At 41.3% G+C, this 16,005-nt stretch overlaps 1 protein-coding gene across 1 annotated transcript in view; it reads left to right on the top strand.

The window, feature by feature from the left end:
- col7a1l (collagen type VII alpha 1-like) overlaps positions 1–16,005 on the top strand; it is a gene marked incomplete at both ends in the record, with an annotated part of 53,430 nt that overhangs the window by 28,218 nt on the left and 9,207 nt on the right. Inside the window, 42 exons of the mRNA XM_083691884.1 lie at positions 277–306; positions 527–565; positions 755–817; positions 912–950; positions 1,157–1,216; positions 1,374–1,406; positions 2,550–2,615; positions 2,727–2,771; positions 3,064–3,090; positions 3,180–3,254; positions 3,418–3,480; positions 3,756–3,773; positions 3,858–3,893; positions 4,007–4,045; positions 4,144–4,179; positions 4,260–4,394; positions 4,551–4,658; positions 4,872–5,060; positions 5,831–5,941; positions 6,379–6,423; positions 6,934–7,008; positions 7,558–7,617; positions 7,728–7,775; positions 8,809–8,859; positions 11,118–11,159; positions 11,243–11,869; positions 12,022–12,057; positions 12,702–12,728; positions 12,902–12,961; positions 13,299–13,424; positions 13,569–13,640; positions 13,740–13,775; positions 13,882–13,941; positions 14,086–14,130; positions 14,256–14,291; positions 14,763–14,798; positions 14,900–14,956; positions 15,144–15,215; positions 15,322–15,393; positions 15,499–15,534; positions 15,703–15,783; positions 15,889–15,942. Coding sequence (XP_083548010.1) covers positions 277–306; positions 527–565; positions 755–817; positions 912–950; positions 1,157–1,216; positions 1,374–1,406; positions 2,550–2,615; positions 2,727–2,771; positions 3,064–3,090; positions 3,180–3,254; positions 3,418–3,480; positions 3,756–3,773; positions 3,858–3,893; positions 4,007–4,045; positions 4,144–4,179; positions 4,260–4,394; positions 4,551–4,658; positions 4,872–5,060; positions 5,831–5,941; positions 6,379–6,423; positions 6,934–7,008; positions 7,558–7,617; positions 7,728–7,775; positions 8,809–8,859; positions 11,118–11,159; positions 11,243–11,869; positions 12,022–12,057; positions 12,702–12,728; positions 12,902–12,961; positions 13,299–13,424; positions 13,569–13,640; positions 13,740–13,775; positions 13,882–13,941; positions 14,086–14,130; positions 14,256–14,291; positions 14,763–14,798; positions 14,900–14,956; positions 15,144–15,215; positions 15,322–15,393; positions 15,499–15,534; positions 15,703–15,783; positions 15,889–15,942 — 3,066 coding nt within the window. The remainder of the gene's footprint in view (positions 1–276; positions 307–526; positions 566–754; positions 818–911; positions 951–1,156; positions 1,217–1,373; positions 1,407–2,549; positions 2,616–2,726; positions 2,772–3,063; positions 3,091–3,179; positions 3,255–3,417; positions 3,481–3,755; positions 3,774–3,857; positions 3,894–4,006; positions 4,046–4,143; positions 4,180–4,259; positions 4,395–4,550; positions 4,659–4,871; positions 5,061–5,830; positions 5,942–6,378; positions 6,424–6,933; positions 7,009–7,557; positions 7,618–7,727; positions 7,776–8,808; positions 8,860–11,117; positions 11,160–11,242; positions 11,870–12,021; positions 12,058–12,701; positions 12,729–12,901; positions 12,962–13,298; positions 13,425–13,568; positions 13,641–13,739; positions 13,776–13,881; positions 13,942–14,085; positions 14,131–14,255; positions 14,292–14,762; positions 14,799–14,899; positions 14,957–15,143; positions 15,216–15,321; positions 15,394–15,498; positions 15,535–15,702; positions 15,784–15,888; positions 15,943–16,005) is intronic.

Raw genomic sequence — 16,005 nt, forward strand, 5'->3', positions numbered from 1 at the left:
GTTCCCTTCCCATACCAAAGTGTATGTTTTACTTCATTGACTTTGCCCATTGTTTTACAACTTAGATACAAGGACTTTTAAATCGCTCTAGTTTTTTATTTGATTCTAGGTTGACATGAGCAGTAATTAAGGTTGGTTTTATCATCCGTGTCACCCATAGTGAGTCTTGTATATACATCAGTATTGTGACGCAGGACAATGCTAAGCACGGTGTGGCTACTTCCTGTCTGTTCATCCCTCTTGTCTTGTTTTGTTCACGTGACTTCCATTCCAAAGGGAAAACCAGGTCCTCCGGGAGGCGGAGAAGTAAGTATATAATTATAATCACTTCATAAAACTGAACATGAACTTAAGTTCAGCCATCCATGACGTACGTGACTGATCAAAATAATTTAATTGAACCCAAATGAGGCCCTAATGCAAATGTATCCAGGGAATATGTTGGTGATTGAATATCAACTTTGCTTGTTGTTTTTCTGTATTTATTTTAAAAAGTGATGTCATGTGATTGTGTTTGTTCCCCCAGTTCGGTTCAGACAACAATATCCTGACCAGGGTGATCAAGGTGAGATTTCTGGAGTCTCTAACCGGTGTAACATACTTTAGTAGATATTTTGTTTTACATTTGTTTTAGTTTTACATTTACATTTGTTTTACAGGGTTTTTATCCAGAATTCAGAAAGACAGAATTCCATTCTATTCTATTTGATTCTATTGGACTCTTCAGTATGTGTTGTGTGTTCTTGTCAATCAGGGTGAACCAGGAGAGCCTGGAGAGCCTGGCCTCAGAGGGGAGACAGGTCTGCTCGGACCCACTGTGAGTGTCACTCATAGGTCAAAGGTTAAGAGTCAGAGGTCATATGCAGAGTGGTCAGAGTGAACAACAACATCTGTATTTCTTCTCTATGCAGGGTCCTGAAGGAAAACCTGGACCGCCAGGAATATCTATGGTATGTTCATGTTCAAACACTGTTGAGATGTCATTCACTAACCCTTCACTTTGAGACGATATGACCTTTACTGAACTAACTTAACTACAACTAATTGAAGTATGAGAGCTCATTTTATAACCTGAGCCTATCCGTATTGCAATACTGTAATTAATGAACATATGCCCATGCTGTCAAGTTCACCATGATATTAACTGCTTTCACAGGGAGGGACAAGGACAGGGACAGTTGGTCTGGATGGGTTACCAGGACAACCTGGATTCAAGGTGTGGCCACCTCATCCTCCTACTTCCTTTCACATCTGTTAGATGCATGTAACCTAATCATAGTTATGCAATGTCTCGTAATGACTTACTTGGTGAAATAGAATGGTTAAATTCATTGAAGGTTCTGGTCTCTGATCAAAATGTTTCCTGTCTTTAGGGTGACCCAGGGCAGAAAGGCCAGCCAGGATCGGTGAGTAATCATTATGTGGAAGGCAAATCATTTTGTATAACTATAATTGCATTTATTAATCATTTTGCAAAACTATAATTGCATATATTAAAGAACACAATGCAGAGTAATATGTATGTCTTAACTGTCCCTCCTGAAGACCTCTTCATCCCCTGTGCAAGTTTCGTTCCTGTAAATATATATATTTTTTTTAAAGTAGCATTGTGACTGCCAGTAGCCCCTGGTCCTCGCATAGATTACTTTTTCTTATGATGACTGATGGATAGATGATTCTCTTACTTAGACAAATGTATTTGTTCTAAGTCGCTTTGGATAAAGGCGCCTACTTAAATGCCTTAAATGGAATGTAAATGTAATGTACAACCAAGGTGTCTGTGAGACATTGACATGTGGTTGGGTGCTGGGGGGGAGAGATAACAGGACGGGTACCTTCCAGTTATGTCATGGGATCGGAATGTTGGGAAACTGGAAGGTAGACCAAGAAAGAGACTTGCGTGTATGGCCTGGCCATGCTATGGAATGGAATGTATAGGAAGCTTTCTCTCCTATCAGAACTGTGCCCTTTTCTCTGTACCCCCAACTTACTCTGGTTATCTCTTCGAGAGAGAGACACTATTGTACTCCTGCAAGCTTGTATTAAAACGTATTATTGATCATTGTTATTAGATTTGTACATGTCTTCATTCATTGAATTTTGGAGTTCGATACCCAACCGAATTTATTAGGGGGAAAGGAGTATTCCTCCACAACTATGTTTTGTAAGACTCTTTTCGTTCATACCACATAATGGCAATGATTGGCAGTTCTGGTCCTCAGGGGGTCATATTGTGTATTTAACCTTTTATTGCAGTCTGCCCTAATTAATCATGGATATAGCTAGACAACCTTGGCCAGGTGATTATTTTAATCAGGTGTGTTTGTTCTGGGTTGTATAGAAGCCTGCACACTGGGACAGTAGCCCAGTTCTGCTTCATTATAGGATAAGTTAGTGATGTGTATCCACTACTGACTTGTAGGGTCGTGGTTTTAATCAAAACTATTCATCAGTTTGAATGACAATTTACAGAAATACAGAAGTGTTCTTAGTCATCATATGCCTGTGAATAAAATGGTGTTTGTGTGTGTGTGTGCGCGCCCATCCAGACAGGAGAGAAAGGAGACCAAGGCAGGGTGGGGATTGCTGGAATACCTGGTTTACCTGGGACCCCAGTAAGTATAACTCCACTTCTATCTGTTATGTGCATTTGTTCAAAAGTTCTTTAGTATTGGTTTCTTACTGCCAGTTTATGGGTGACATTTTTGTCGTGTCTTGATATGCAGGGGAGAGCCGGCATTGATGGGAAGAGAGGAATAGCAGGAAAAGATGTGAGCACATTCTGTTTTGTGTCATACCACTTAACACTGTCTCCGAACTGTTTCCCTGGTGATGTCCTTCCATGTTCACAGTGACAGGGATGCCATACTGTAATACAATTTGACGTTGACGTTTTCTTCTTCCAGGGCAAAAAGGTTTGGTTTTAGGATAGAAATTAACTTTTTTTTTCCCCCAAACATGGCAATACAGTTGACTAAACAAAGGCATGGTGCACAGCTCTGAAAGGACAGTGTGTTTGAATAACACGTGTGTTGATACTGTACATCTGATCTAATCCTATAGGGTGATAAGGGTGACCATGGCACTGATGTAAGTAGTTGTGAGGAAATGTGAATATTCTTATTATATAATAAACAAGCCGGGCATCTTTCTTCATTGTTGTCTCATCCTCCCACCAGGGTAAAGATGGGAGCAAAGGTGTAGCAGGCGCTCCAGGTCCTCCTGGTCCACCCATTCTGATCACTCAGCAGGAGGTGAGGTCGTGACTTGGATTTATTTACCCATAATGCTATCATTCTATGACAGGGTTTCATAGCTTAGGTTTAAGATTTGATAGAGATCAAATATTGGATAGATACAGCATTACATATTTAGACACTTTTTGACTTGGCCTCTCTCACTGGTGAATATCCCCAGGGTGCTACCATTGAGGAGATAAGACAGGCGTTTCCTATGCCAATGGGGCCTCCTGGAGCCACGGTCAGTGCAAAGTTCACCCCTCTTCTCCGCATGGTTCAGTCTGCTTATGGGCATAGCCAGTCACAGCTGCAGCGTCTGTTGTTAGCAATGGCATGGCAAAACCATTGTGTTGCTATTGTTTATGTTCCAAGATGAGGCTTTGTTTTAATGATATAGATCCGAAGCTATTAGATCTCAGCTTGGGTTTTTTAGGCTTGTGGGTATGAGGAATATGCTTGATATCATGCATTCTGAATGCATGTTCCCTTCTCTGCTCCTCTTGTTTTTATGTATAGGGTCCACCGGGGATGAAGGTAAGATGTTGCTGAGAAAATATATAATTTATGGGTGAAGATATTCCTGACTAGAAAGGTAATGTTCCTCATTTTTGTTTGCAGGGAGAAACAGGAGAGCAGGGCTTGAGAGGAGAAAAGGTATGGGTCAGTTGTTCACAAAAGAGACATGGATATGCTATTTTGTTTATTGCGGTAAAAGAAGCAAGGACTTCAGAAATTGTTTTATGTTGGCTTGTCATCCTTTTCAACAGGGTGATGCCGGTGCTCCTGGTAAAGCAACTGAAATGAAGGTAAACATCTTAAACTACAATTACTGTTCCATATGTCATACAAATTTGACGATAAACCCTGCAAAAATCTAACAGTATATTCATTTACATTCACCTAGGATATTGAAGTCATGTTTGAAGACTACGGTATACGGGTAAGCACTTGACTTCACACTGTTTTTTTTGTAATTTATCATTTAAAGATGGCCGCCTTAGAAAATCCTCTTTTTCCCAGCTGCCGTTGCTGAAAGCCTTGATTGAAAGGCTGCTGCAGGATGGTATGGAGGAGCTGCTGCACGACCTCACTACCTCCAGGAGAACCAAAGTAGAGAAGGGGGGCCATGACTCCAACATTATCTCTGAGTATACAGTAAGCAACACAATATGACAAAACAGATTATAGAAAATGTTACTTAGTATTTGACAGTTGACCTTTGACCTAGAAGATCTGTCCCAGAGCTCCTCACATGTCTTTGGATGTGAGTGTGTTAGCTTGATAAGGCTAACAGGTCATTGTTGTGCACAGAGCTCTGTGAAGTATGAGATCTCCAAGGAGCCACTGACAGAGATGGACACCATTGAGGAGGAGGTGGACTCGGACCTTGACAGACAGCTACCAGAACCACATTATTCTGTAAGCGTCCACTGAAACCATACTGTTAAAGCTTCTTTGTATCCATATCTTTGTATCCATATGGCCAGTGTTTTGTACCTGCTATCATCACAGGGGAAGTGACAAGGTGAAAACCCCTGTCTCTACTGTATGTTCCAGTCAATAACCTTAACAGTACATTCAGTAGTGCCAGTAGTGTTCATACATGTATTTGCCATTCTTTCTCATCTGAAGGATCCATTAAATGAAACGGTGGAGGGCCCTACATTCTGGGGCATCACCACTCTCAATGAGGACCCCTTGGCAAGGGGAGGGATCAGATCGAAGGGGACAGAAGGGAGAACTACTGTTGTAGGGGACTTCAGTGAAGCACCCTCTCCTAAGGATACTTTGACCACATCTAACTACACTACTTCTGAGGAGGTAAGGTCCGGCTATTACTATTTCACTCCCATAATTGAAGTGTTTATGTGCACGAGAAAACAACATCTGCAATGTCTACTTCTGATTGTTATTTAAATGTACCATTAGCGGGCACTACATGTTTAATAGTAGTAGTAGTGTTTGTTTTGGGTTGGAGAGAAGCCTGCACACTGGGACAGTAGCCCTGTTCTGCTTCATTATAGGATAAAATAGTGACGTGTATCCACTACTGACGGATTTCACTTTTTTGTAGGGGTTGTAGGGTCGTGGTTTTAATCAAAACCATTCATCAGTTTGAGTGGCACCCAACCGAATTTATTAGGGGGAAAGGAGTATTCCTCCACAATTATGTTTTGTAAGACTCTTTTTGTTCATACCACATAATGGCAATGATGGGCAGTTCTGGTCCTCAGGGGGTAAAATTGTGTATTTAACCTTTTGTTGCAGTCTGCCCTAACTAATCATGGATATAGCTAGACAACCTTGGCCAGGTGATTATTTTAATTAGGTGTGTTTGTTCTGGGTTGTATAGAAGCCTGCACACTGGGACAGTAGCCCACATATGCCTGTGAATAAAATGGTGTGGGTGTTTGTGTTTGTGTTTGTGTGTGTGTGTGTGTGTGTGTGTGTGTGTGTGTGTGTGTGTGTGTGTGTGTGTGTGTGTGTGTGTGTGTGTGTGTGTGTGTGTTGAAAGGTGTGTGCCTGCATGCATGTGAATTTGAATATGAACTTAGCAAGTGGATTTGGATCAATACCATTGTATCTCTCAGAGAGTCTCCGGGGCACCTGAAGCAGTAGTAGAGACTCTCCTTCTCAGGCAGGAAGACTCTCTGAAGAAGCACTCAGGAGAGAAGAAGAAGAAGAACAGGGACCGGGGGAAGGTGATGTCACTACAGCAGTTCACCTTGGAATGGATGGAGTACATTGGTTATCCCATTGTCTGATCTCTCAAATACAACATCTGTAGACTTCATTCTAACTGTGAAACAACTGTGTATCTTGAACAATTAGTAACTTATATGATTTATATTGTTGAATTAGTTTAAAACACATATTTTTCATTATTATTACTATGACAACTGAGTTTAAATCTTTGAATAATTAGGTCTAATTAGATGCTATAAAAGTTAGATACAGTTAGATACAAAACTAAAAACCTGTTGAAATTTTCTTAAACATCTAAACAACTTTTAAGTGTATCTACTTGAAACTCATTATTAATCAGCCCTTGAACACATTTCTTGACAACGCTAACTTTTTTTCGACCACCATAACTGCTACAGCATGGTAAACTTTTACCTGTGAACTTCTTAACCAGGGCAAGGGAAACAAAGGACGACATAAGAGGCAGAGACAACGCCTGGTAAACGCCCAAACTAAACATGGAAACTAATATTACCTCACTGATGCCCAAACTAAATATGGAGGCTGTTATAACCTCAATGCCCAAACTAAATGTGCAGTATCACTGTATTAACAGTCCGTCCGTTGCTATGCATTTAACTCTTTACTGTCCTGAGGCACCTGCAATGTGTGTGAGAAGAAAAACACTTGTACAATTTCTTTCCCAGCTAAATCTAAACCGAAACCTAACCTTCTTCTAACTATGCAAGTACAGCTATGCCTTATGCCTAACCTGAACCTAAACGTTAGCAAACATAATGGCAATACCAGACACTGAAACAGAACTAAAAGGCATGCATTCTGCTCTTAACATTTCTTGGCTTTTGTGTTTGTCGTTGTTTTAACTCATGTGTGTCAAATACTGTGAGTCCTGTACACCCTGGTTGTTGCTTTGCCTCATTACCAGACTTGATATAATCAGTTCGGCACATTCTCATAAATTACTTACATTCTTCTCTTTTATCTGAAGGCGAGTGAGCAGGAGGAGGAGCAAGAGGAGGAGGAGGAAATAATTTACGACGATGAGTACAGTTATGAATATGAGGTGAGTAGCTGTCAGGTACGATGACAGTTGGTACGCTATGACGTCACTTTCCCCATAGCAACCCCTCAAACTTCAAATGACTCATCAATTAAACAAGAGGGTGCCCACATTGATGCTGGAACGATTGTGGAGTGTGTGTGTGTGTGTGTGAACCTCATAATCACACGCATTTATAAGAAGTATGTGCGTGCGTGTGTACGTCTGTATGCGCGTGCGTGTGTGTTTGACCTGATATGAGTGGCTGCATCTCTAGAGAGAAAACACAGAGATGTATTCACTCCCACACAGACAAGGAGCTTTAGATTACCACACCCACACTCTCAGAAAGTAATTAATTAGGAATAGGAATTAATTACTTTGTGATCATGACACTGTTCTGATTATGATGGCACACAACACCCCTGGGATTAATTGGTGATTGTGTGTAGAACTTCTACTCCAACAACTCTTTCTCACTAGTTGTGGTGTCTCACAAAACTGTCACTTTGTGAGTGTTTTTTGTTAACAGATGTGGTTTTGTTGTCTTTCTTCTTCTTCTTTTTTGAATAGGAGAAGCTTTTCACGGAGGACCAGTTACTCTCAGAGGAAGAGAGGGAGGAAGGAGAACAGGTATGGTACATTAGAATAAAAAAGGACGTTTCCTGGATAATCATGTTGTATTTAGTCTAATATTGATAATTATAGGTAACATATCAATGACTTGTCTTTTCCATCTCAAGCAGTTTGACGTCACAACAGACAGTGCACCCCATCTCATGAGCAAAGAGGTGAGCACACTCATGGTACGGTATGCTACTGACTGCTCCGCCCCATTCTCTTTACTGGAAATCAACTTCTTGCTCAGAAACCTTATTTGTTCAACGTTATCAGGATCTAAGGGCCACATGGTATTCAAGAGTCAAAAGTAGAAATGGTTAAGCTATGATTCCATTACATTTTCTTGTTCTTTACAATAACAAACAGTTGAATATTAAAGCAGATTTGATTTTGACCTTTGGACCAGGAAAAGCTTCAACTAATGACACAGCATCTTGTCCAGTCACAAGTGTTGGAGGTCCATCCCCCTACAGACAGTCCACTGATCAGAGAGACAAATATCACAGTATGAGTCTCTGTCATTTGTGTGTGTAATATACAGTATATATAATTCAAGGAGATAAGTAGAAAAACGTATCCCTTGTTGCCACATACTGTACCATACAGTGACTATATTGTTGCCACATACTGTACCATACAGTGACATATTGTTGCCACATACTGTACCATACAGTGACTATACTGTTGCCACATACTGTACCATACAGTGACTATATTGTTGCCACATACTGTACCATACAGTGACATATTGTTGCCACATACTGTACCATACAGTGACATATTGTTGCCACATACTGTACCATACAGTGACTATATTGTTGCCACATACTGTACCATACAGTGACATATTGTTGCCACATACTGTACCATACAGTGACTATATTGTTGCCACATACTGTACCATACAGTGACTATATTGTTGCCACATACTGTACCATACAGTGACTATATTGTTGCCACATACTGTACCATACAGTGACATTGTTTTGTAGTAGTTCAGTTTCAACCTACTGTATAATGTACCCAATAAAGGCATCTAAAAGATTGAACATCAGGTCAAATAAAGACTGAGAGAAGACCTAAATCATGAAGTAAAGCATGAAGAAATACCACCTCTTTTTGTTGTTTATTCCCTATTGTTTGCATGGCATATGATATCTGTGTGATACATATGAGTCTTTGCTATATTTACCTCAAAACCAGGGGGCATTCACCACACCTAGTCCTCCGAGCACAACGGAAGAAGCAGAGAAGGTAGGGGTCTGACCATTCCTCTACTCTTCTTTACTAACCATAGCCAGGTTTATGCATGCTGATTGCATTAGCCTCTTCCCCTGGACTATGAATGCATGCATGCGGCCAAGTGCTTAGATCAATGATTTTCATTGACATTCCAACCATAACAAGGTTCATCATGGCCTTTGCCAGCTGTTTTTATGGGGGAAATGCAAAAAAATACCAAGTTCCGTTTCTCCCCCCCTCCCAAAAAGAACACATAGTAACAATGTAATCTTCATATTATGGTAATGTGCAAAGAATATGTTCATATAAATGATCATATCTCGCTTATCTTAAAAAGGCAATATTGTGTTGTGGGATGCCTTTGAACAACTATTTCAGTGATCTGAGCACTTGCAATTCCTATGAACTATTCATTTTCTCTAATTAACATCTGTAAGAATTTCACCAGTGCAAAAAGGTAACACAATTTGGATAACCTAAACAGACTGATGCGAATTTTAAAAAGACCAGCGTAGGCCAACGTAATATAACTTTATATATATACATAAATCAAAATCAATGTACAATACAAATTTACATTTGGTTAAAAATAATCATTATGGGCCATCTTGCAATGCAGTGTCAGTATCCCAGCATGCCTTGAGCATGATCTCTGAACTTTGCCTGAATGGGAATGGAAATAGTTGCAACCAATTTTTTATTACTGATTTATTTAACATAAAAGGAAACAAATGAAAGTTCATAGAAAGTTTATTTCTTTTTTTTTTTTTTGTCACAGGACCTTTCGTAAATCCTGAGAGATTGAGACTGTAGAGTTGTATTTGTGAGCAAGTTACTGCTCCCTGAGAAGTGTATAAACTGTGAAATCGCTGGTGAGGAGCAGACTGCCTCGAACCTGACCAGCAAAACACGAGGAGGGACTTCTTTACGTCGCGCAATGATGATGTCACTCGTCGAATGCCACGCCCATGACAAGAATCATGCCTTACACCAAAGTCAAGTACCTAAGGGGTGACTAGAACAGAGAGGAAGTGTTTTAGTCAAATCAAGAAAAACAGTGTGCATCACATTTCACTTAAAATGGGGAAAGAGATACAAGATATGCACAGCCTAAAATTCGTCCACCAATATCAATGTAATTATAGAGTAAGTTTCACATAACCTAATTTATTTATTAACGAGGTTCAGAAGCCTTAAGAAGAACTATATCTTCTCTCTGTGATGTCAGGTTCATTGCTCCATCAGTTCCTAGCCTGAATATTACCTCAACAGACGTTATCTCATGTTATGAAATCCCCACACAAGCCTTATTTATTGAAAATTATTGTATTTTCTTTACTGTGTAATATTTTTGACTTTTTTAAGGAAATGTGTTTGAGTATGTTGCTATCATATTATTCAGAATTATTATCAAATTAGCATACATTTTTGTATTCATATTTTACTACCTGTTTTCACTGGTGACATTTTTATGGTATGAAATCTTTCCTTTTGTATTTAACCTCTCTGTGCATGTAGGTGAGTAAACATGTTTAAATGTCTTCCTGAACAAGTCTACGTGTCTTTTTTTAATATAACATTAGTTTATAATGCATTGATCTATCATAACTTACCTGGATGTGAGATCAAATATGCGTCAAATATGACAATGTATGACACAGATATTAGCAAGCATGTACAACCACCACCATTCACTTATTCACTAACTTTCAGACACACACACACTCACACACACTCACACACACTCACTCACACACACTCACACACACTCACACACACACACACACACACACACACACACACACACACACACGTGCCTCAGACTGAAGGTAGATCTCATGAATAGACCACTAAATGACTCAATCATAGTTTTGGGGAATTTGCAGGGGCATCTGTCACCAGTTCGACTAAAGAGGAGCGCCCCCTGGCCTGATTACATGGTAAGTACAGGTACTGTAAATGGCCTATGGCTGACTGTTGAAACACAGGCATTTTCAAAAGAAAACCATGATAAATGCTTGCCGGATATAACTATTACAGGCATACATGCCAGGAACCGCGGGAGGAAGAAATCGATACAAGGAGGGACAAAAAGTAAATTTTATTCATTTGTGGTATTTCTATATCACTCTTTTCTAATGATTGATACATGTTACAGAACCAAATCAGTACTTTTACAAGCATGAGGTAACACAAGGAATGGAATTTGAAAACATCATTTCACGGTCAATGCAGACAACATAAATATTTCCCTTTCTCTATTTCCAAAGTCACAATCTGGGTCCGGTGCAAGGGGCTACAACATGTTGAATGTAAGTTTTGGTACTGATCTGAACAGTCAAATTTTGGTGTGTTGCCCTATGGAAAGTGTATAATGTTTCATTTGTGCTCTCAGAGAAAGATGCAAGAAAACGAGGACCCTGCACCTGTCCCAGAAACCTATAGGGAGAGAGAGAGGCAAGAAGAGAGTGAGAGAGAGGCAGGTAACACGAGAGGAGGAGAGAGGGAGATGAAAGAGGGAGAGAGAGAAGAATATGAGCCAAAAGAGGAGGTGGAGAGGCAATGGGAAGAAGAAGAGGAGGAGGAAGAGTGGGAGATGGTGGAAGAGAGTGAAATGATGGAGAATGTAGAGACAGAGGTAGAAGAGGAGATCGATCCTGATGCAGAAAACGACGGAGACATGGAGAGAAGTGGGGATTATGAGTTGGAGATAGAGGAGGAAGACGGGGACAGGATAACGATGGAGAGAGAGAGGGAAAGGTTGGAGATGGAGAAAGAGAGGATGGAGCTGGAGAAGGACAGAGAGGCAGAGCTGGAGTTGGAGAGAGAGAAAATGGAGAGGGTAAAGATGGAGAGGGAGAGAGACCTGGAGAGAGAGAGGGTAGAGACAGAGGGAGGAGAGAGAGATCTGGATAGGGAGAGAGAGGAGTGGCTGAGAGAAAGGGAGAGGGAGAGAGGGGGCAACTATGACGAGGAAACAGGGGGAAGACCCTATCCAGGTCCTGAATGCGACTATTTAAAGGTGAGAGCACACCAATCAAATCCCCTTGGCCTTACATAAGTCTTGTGTGAAGAGAAGTGATACAGTAAAAGCATTAATTCTGTTCACAAGATGTTTGTTTTGACACGTTGTATTCTGTTTTGAGTGGTTCCTCTTGTGCCCTGTTTTAAAAGGGTGCACCGGGTGAAATTGGACAACCTGGACCAAAGGTGACTACCGATCATGTTCAAATACCTCCGTTTTTTATGATACAATGACACCATAATCCACCCTGAAGAAATCACTTCAACAATGTTAAGGACAGGACAAGTACATTACTCAGGATCAGTCATTAGAACCTACAGTAAATATGGTCAACACATTTTTCTAGAGTTTGCTGGATGTTTTTGAGAGGGTGAAGTTTGGTAAAATGTCATAACATGAAATGCGTCACTGCCTCCTTCCTTCCCACCTACCCACCTATGATGTCACACACCTCTCTGAAAATGTCACCCTATCCTGTCAGTCAAAACAGCGGAGCTTAGATAAAACGATGCCCTTTGATGTCCCCAGACTTCTATTTCTGCTCCTCCATGACTGAGAGGATTAATGTGGATATTAATAATTCCCTCTGTTAGTAGGCGATGTCGATACAAAAGATACAGATACAGCCTTGGAAACTCCATGCACTTTTTGCCCAAGCTGTCTGATATGATACTATTTTGGTGCAGGAGGGGTGGAGAATGCAGGGGAGGCTGGTGGAGGTAGAAATCGGAGGACGGGCTCATTGTAACACATTTAATGGAATGAGGAATGGTGAAGACAGGGGCCACAGTAACTGTCTAACTTGTTGGTTTACTTTGCGTTCACTCAGGGGGAGATTGGTGAACACGGGCAAAAGGTAAACAATATTCATTCACATATGTAACTAAAAGTACAGTACACCCTGAATAATTACTTTTTTGTACTTTTGTATTGAAATGTGGTTGTGTTCTTTGTGGTGTTAAGGGCTGTCAATTTGAGTGTTAGAGTACTTTTGAGCATTTTAACACTTTAAGTTATTTTTGTATTGAGGGTGAGCCAGGGATCGGCCACAGAGGCCCAGTGGGACAGGCTGGTCCACCAGGACATAAGGTAGACTCACCTCATCCCCACATCTTCAGCATAGGTGACTTAAATGTCAGTACTGTTTTTTTACCTGTCCGGCATTTCTATCTTTATCTCCTGTCTGTTCGTCACGTTCTCTTTCAATTCAATCTCATTTCAATTTGAACGCAATGGTTTTTACTGACACAATAAGCCACTATCTTACATTGCCAGAGCAAAAACAAAGGAACAAATTGAATTAACAACAGCAGGAAATTACAAATGCCATGTGAATCACAATTGTAGTCAACAGCAGGAGAATAATAACAGTAATGAATGTTTTATAGTAGCAGAGTCGTGAGTATTTGTTTCTTCTTTCTCTCAGGGTCAACCTGGTGAGCCGGGGCCCCCTGGAGCTCAGGGTATCCAGGGTATCAATGGTAACCCTGGAATCTCAGGTTCCCAGGGTCTGAGGGGCCACCATGGGGACCCAGGAGAACCGGGGAGACAGGTGAGACGCCCCTGGACCTGTTCTGATAGCTATTTCCCCACAAGCAGCTACAAATGTTTTCAAAGGGCAAAACCATCCAATTTGGAAGAGGATCCTGGTAATGGATGAAGTACTGTATTCTTACACACTTCTTTTGAACATTAGGGGGACAGGGGTAAAAGGGGGAAGAACGGGTCACCTGGAACTCCAGGAACACGAGGCACAGCTGGAGCACAGGTATGGAGAAACATGATAACCTAGTATAGCCTAACCCTAAACCATTGTTTGAGTTTGTTTAACTTAATGTGACATGAGTGATGTTGTTTGTTCCTGAAGGGTCCAGCTGGTGTACCTGGGACTAAAGGAGAGAAGGTGAGACAGCATGGTTGCTTGTTGTGGTTGGTGTTGTTTTCATGGTTATACTGGCTGAGATTACTGGCGTTAGCATTAAGCTTTCCTCTTCTCCTGTTCCTGTCAGGGCAACCTTATCCCTGGAGAGCCGGGCGAGAGGGGAGTGACCGGGCTCCTGGGCCGAAGGGTGAGACTGGCCAATGCACTGGATGAACTCTGAAATCCGATTCTTGTCTTAACAAGATTGTAGTACACATTCACTTTATGACTCAAGCCACGCTGGATGGATATGCTTGCCCTTTATATGTATGAATCTTTTTTTCTAATACAGGGGGATAAGGGCACTCCAGGACTCAAAGGAAGCCCTGGAAATATAGTAAGTCAAGAACAAGTCCCCTTCCCCAGGTGTATGTTAAGTCAGGCAGGTCATGAGATGTGTTATAACCATAGGAGAATTATGTGTAGTCTGAGACAGAATCTCATTCACCTTTTTTTATCTAGGGTGTGAAAGGCTTTGCAGGCATCAAAGGATCCAAGGTAGGCTGCTACTCCACACAGTCATGGTCATTTTAGGAAAGTTAGTATTATTCTAAATGATTAAAAAGTAATTTGCATTCAGAGGGACTGACTAATTACCTTGAAATTTTAGATATTCATGCACAGTCTGTTCATACCTTACCTCAAAAGTTTGTTTTCACAGTTCTGACAGGACTGATAGATGTTTCAGCTCTCAGTCAAAGTGTCCTGAGGTCTATCCTTCTCCTCTCTCCATTGATCTGTCAAGACTGCCACCACTTCTGTCTCTTCAACCCTCCTTTAGAACACACTCTCTTTCAACCTGTTCCTCCATACGCCCCTGTGGGCAGTCTATAGATGAAGTATTTCTGTAGAAATGGACTTTGATTTGGAATGTAAATGAACCCCCTTAACGGGCTGCTGCTGCTATAGACTTGTGGATTTTAGATGTCGTTTTTTGGAAGTTACCTCCTAAGATTTTGCTCTCCACAGGGCGACCAAGGCTCGCCAGGAATCAGAGGAGAAAGGGTATAGTATATTTGCATGATATACTGTTAAAGTGGTGCTACAATTTTTTAACATTTTATTTTTGGTTTCATAATGACCAATTTCTGATCTCTCCATTTCAGGGGAGCGCTCTTCAGATCCAAGGCCCCCGAGGTTACAAGGGGCCCAAGGGAGATGGGGTAAGAGACCAGAGCTGTTCCCAAGAAATAGTCTTTGTGTTGAATAAGGTTGGATTTCAGAGGAATGAAATATGGGTCTTTACCTTGTTCTAACCGCTTTGAGCAAGGCTGCTTTTGTGTTGTGTGTTGTCCAGTTCTCCAGTTGAAGAGGCTATTTTTGTGTGTTGTTGTTGTTTGTTAATTTTAGGGTGAACAAGGCTCCCCGGGTTTTGATGGAGATAAAGGGGAGAAGGGCGAGGACGGGCCTCCTGGTGTCAAGGTGCTTTATGATATTTGAGAGAAAGAGAGGTGTGTGGGGGGGGGGCGGGGCAGACAAGCACATACATTACTTATAGAACTTTGTCTTGATTTCTTCTAACCTAAAGGGCCTCAAAGGAGATGCAGGGACAAAAGGGGCCAGGGGGCCATTTGGGGCTCGTGGACCAGTTGGACAGAAGGTCAGTATTCACTGAAGTTTCAGGAGAAATTGTTTTCACTGTGGTATGCAAACAAACAAACCATTGTGTTAAGAGATACTATGTGATTTTGTTCTGTGCCTCCAGGGGGACGCTGGGGAAGCTGGTGCTAATGGAGAAGTGGTACGTCTCTCACACACTCCCCAAATCACTAACTACAATTTCTTTCCAGGTTGTTGAGATAAAATCAAGCATCCAGTCAAGCTTATTAGTTCCTTTAAATCCAATAAGATGATGTCACACATTGACCGCAAATGCTCTTGTATGTTCATTGGCTCGTTGTGGTCACAGGGTCACAATGGAGACAATGGATTGGACGGAGCCAAGGGGGACAAAGGAGACATAGGGCTGCAGGGCCAGAGGGGAGACCAGGTGAGGAGGCACACTGCATGTTTAGCAGAAGTAAAATGTCACATGTCTGTTTCATTGGACTGTTCCTCAGGATAGGCATCAGAAGTGTTGTGCTTGCATTCACAGGGTGACAGAGGTGAACCTGGTTTACCAGGAGACACAGGGGTGGAAGGAGAGAAGGTGAGGGCTTGACCAGGAGAAATGATCATAGATTGTTCATCCCATGATCGTGAGATTATAATA

The sequence above is a fragment of the Argentina silus genome (assembly GCF_951799395.1).
Source record: "Argentina silus genome assembly, chromosome: 20".
Lineage (NCBI taxonomy): Eukaryota > Metazoa > Chordata > Actinopteri > Argentiniformes > Argentinidae > Argentina > Argentina silus.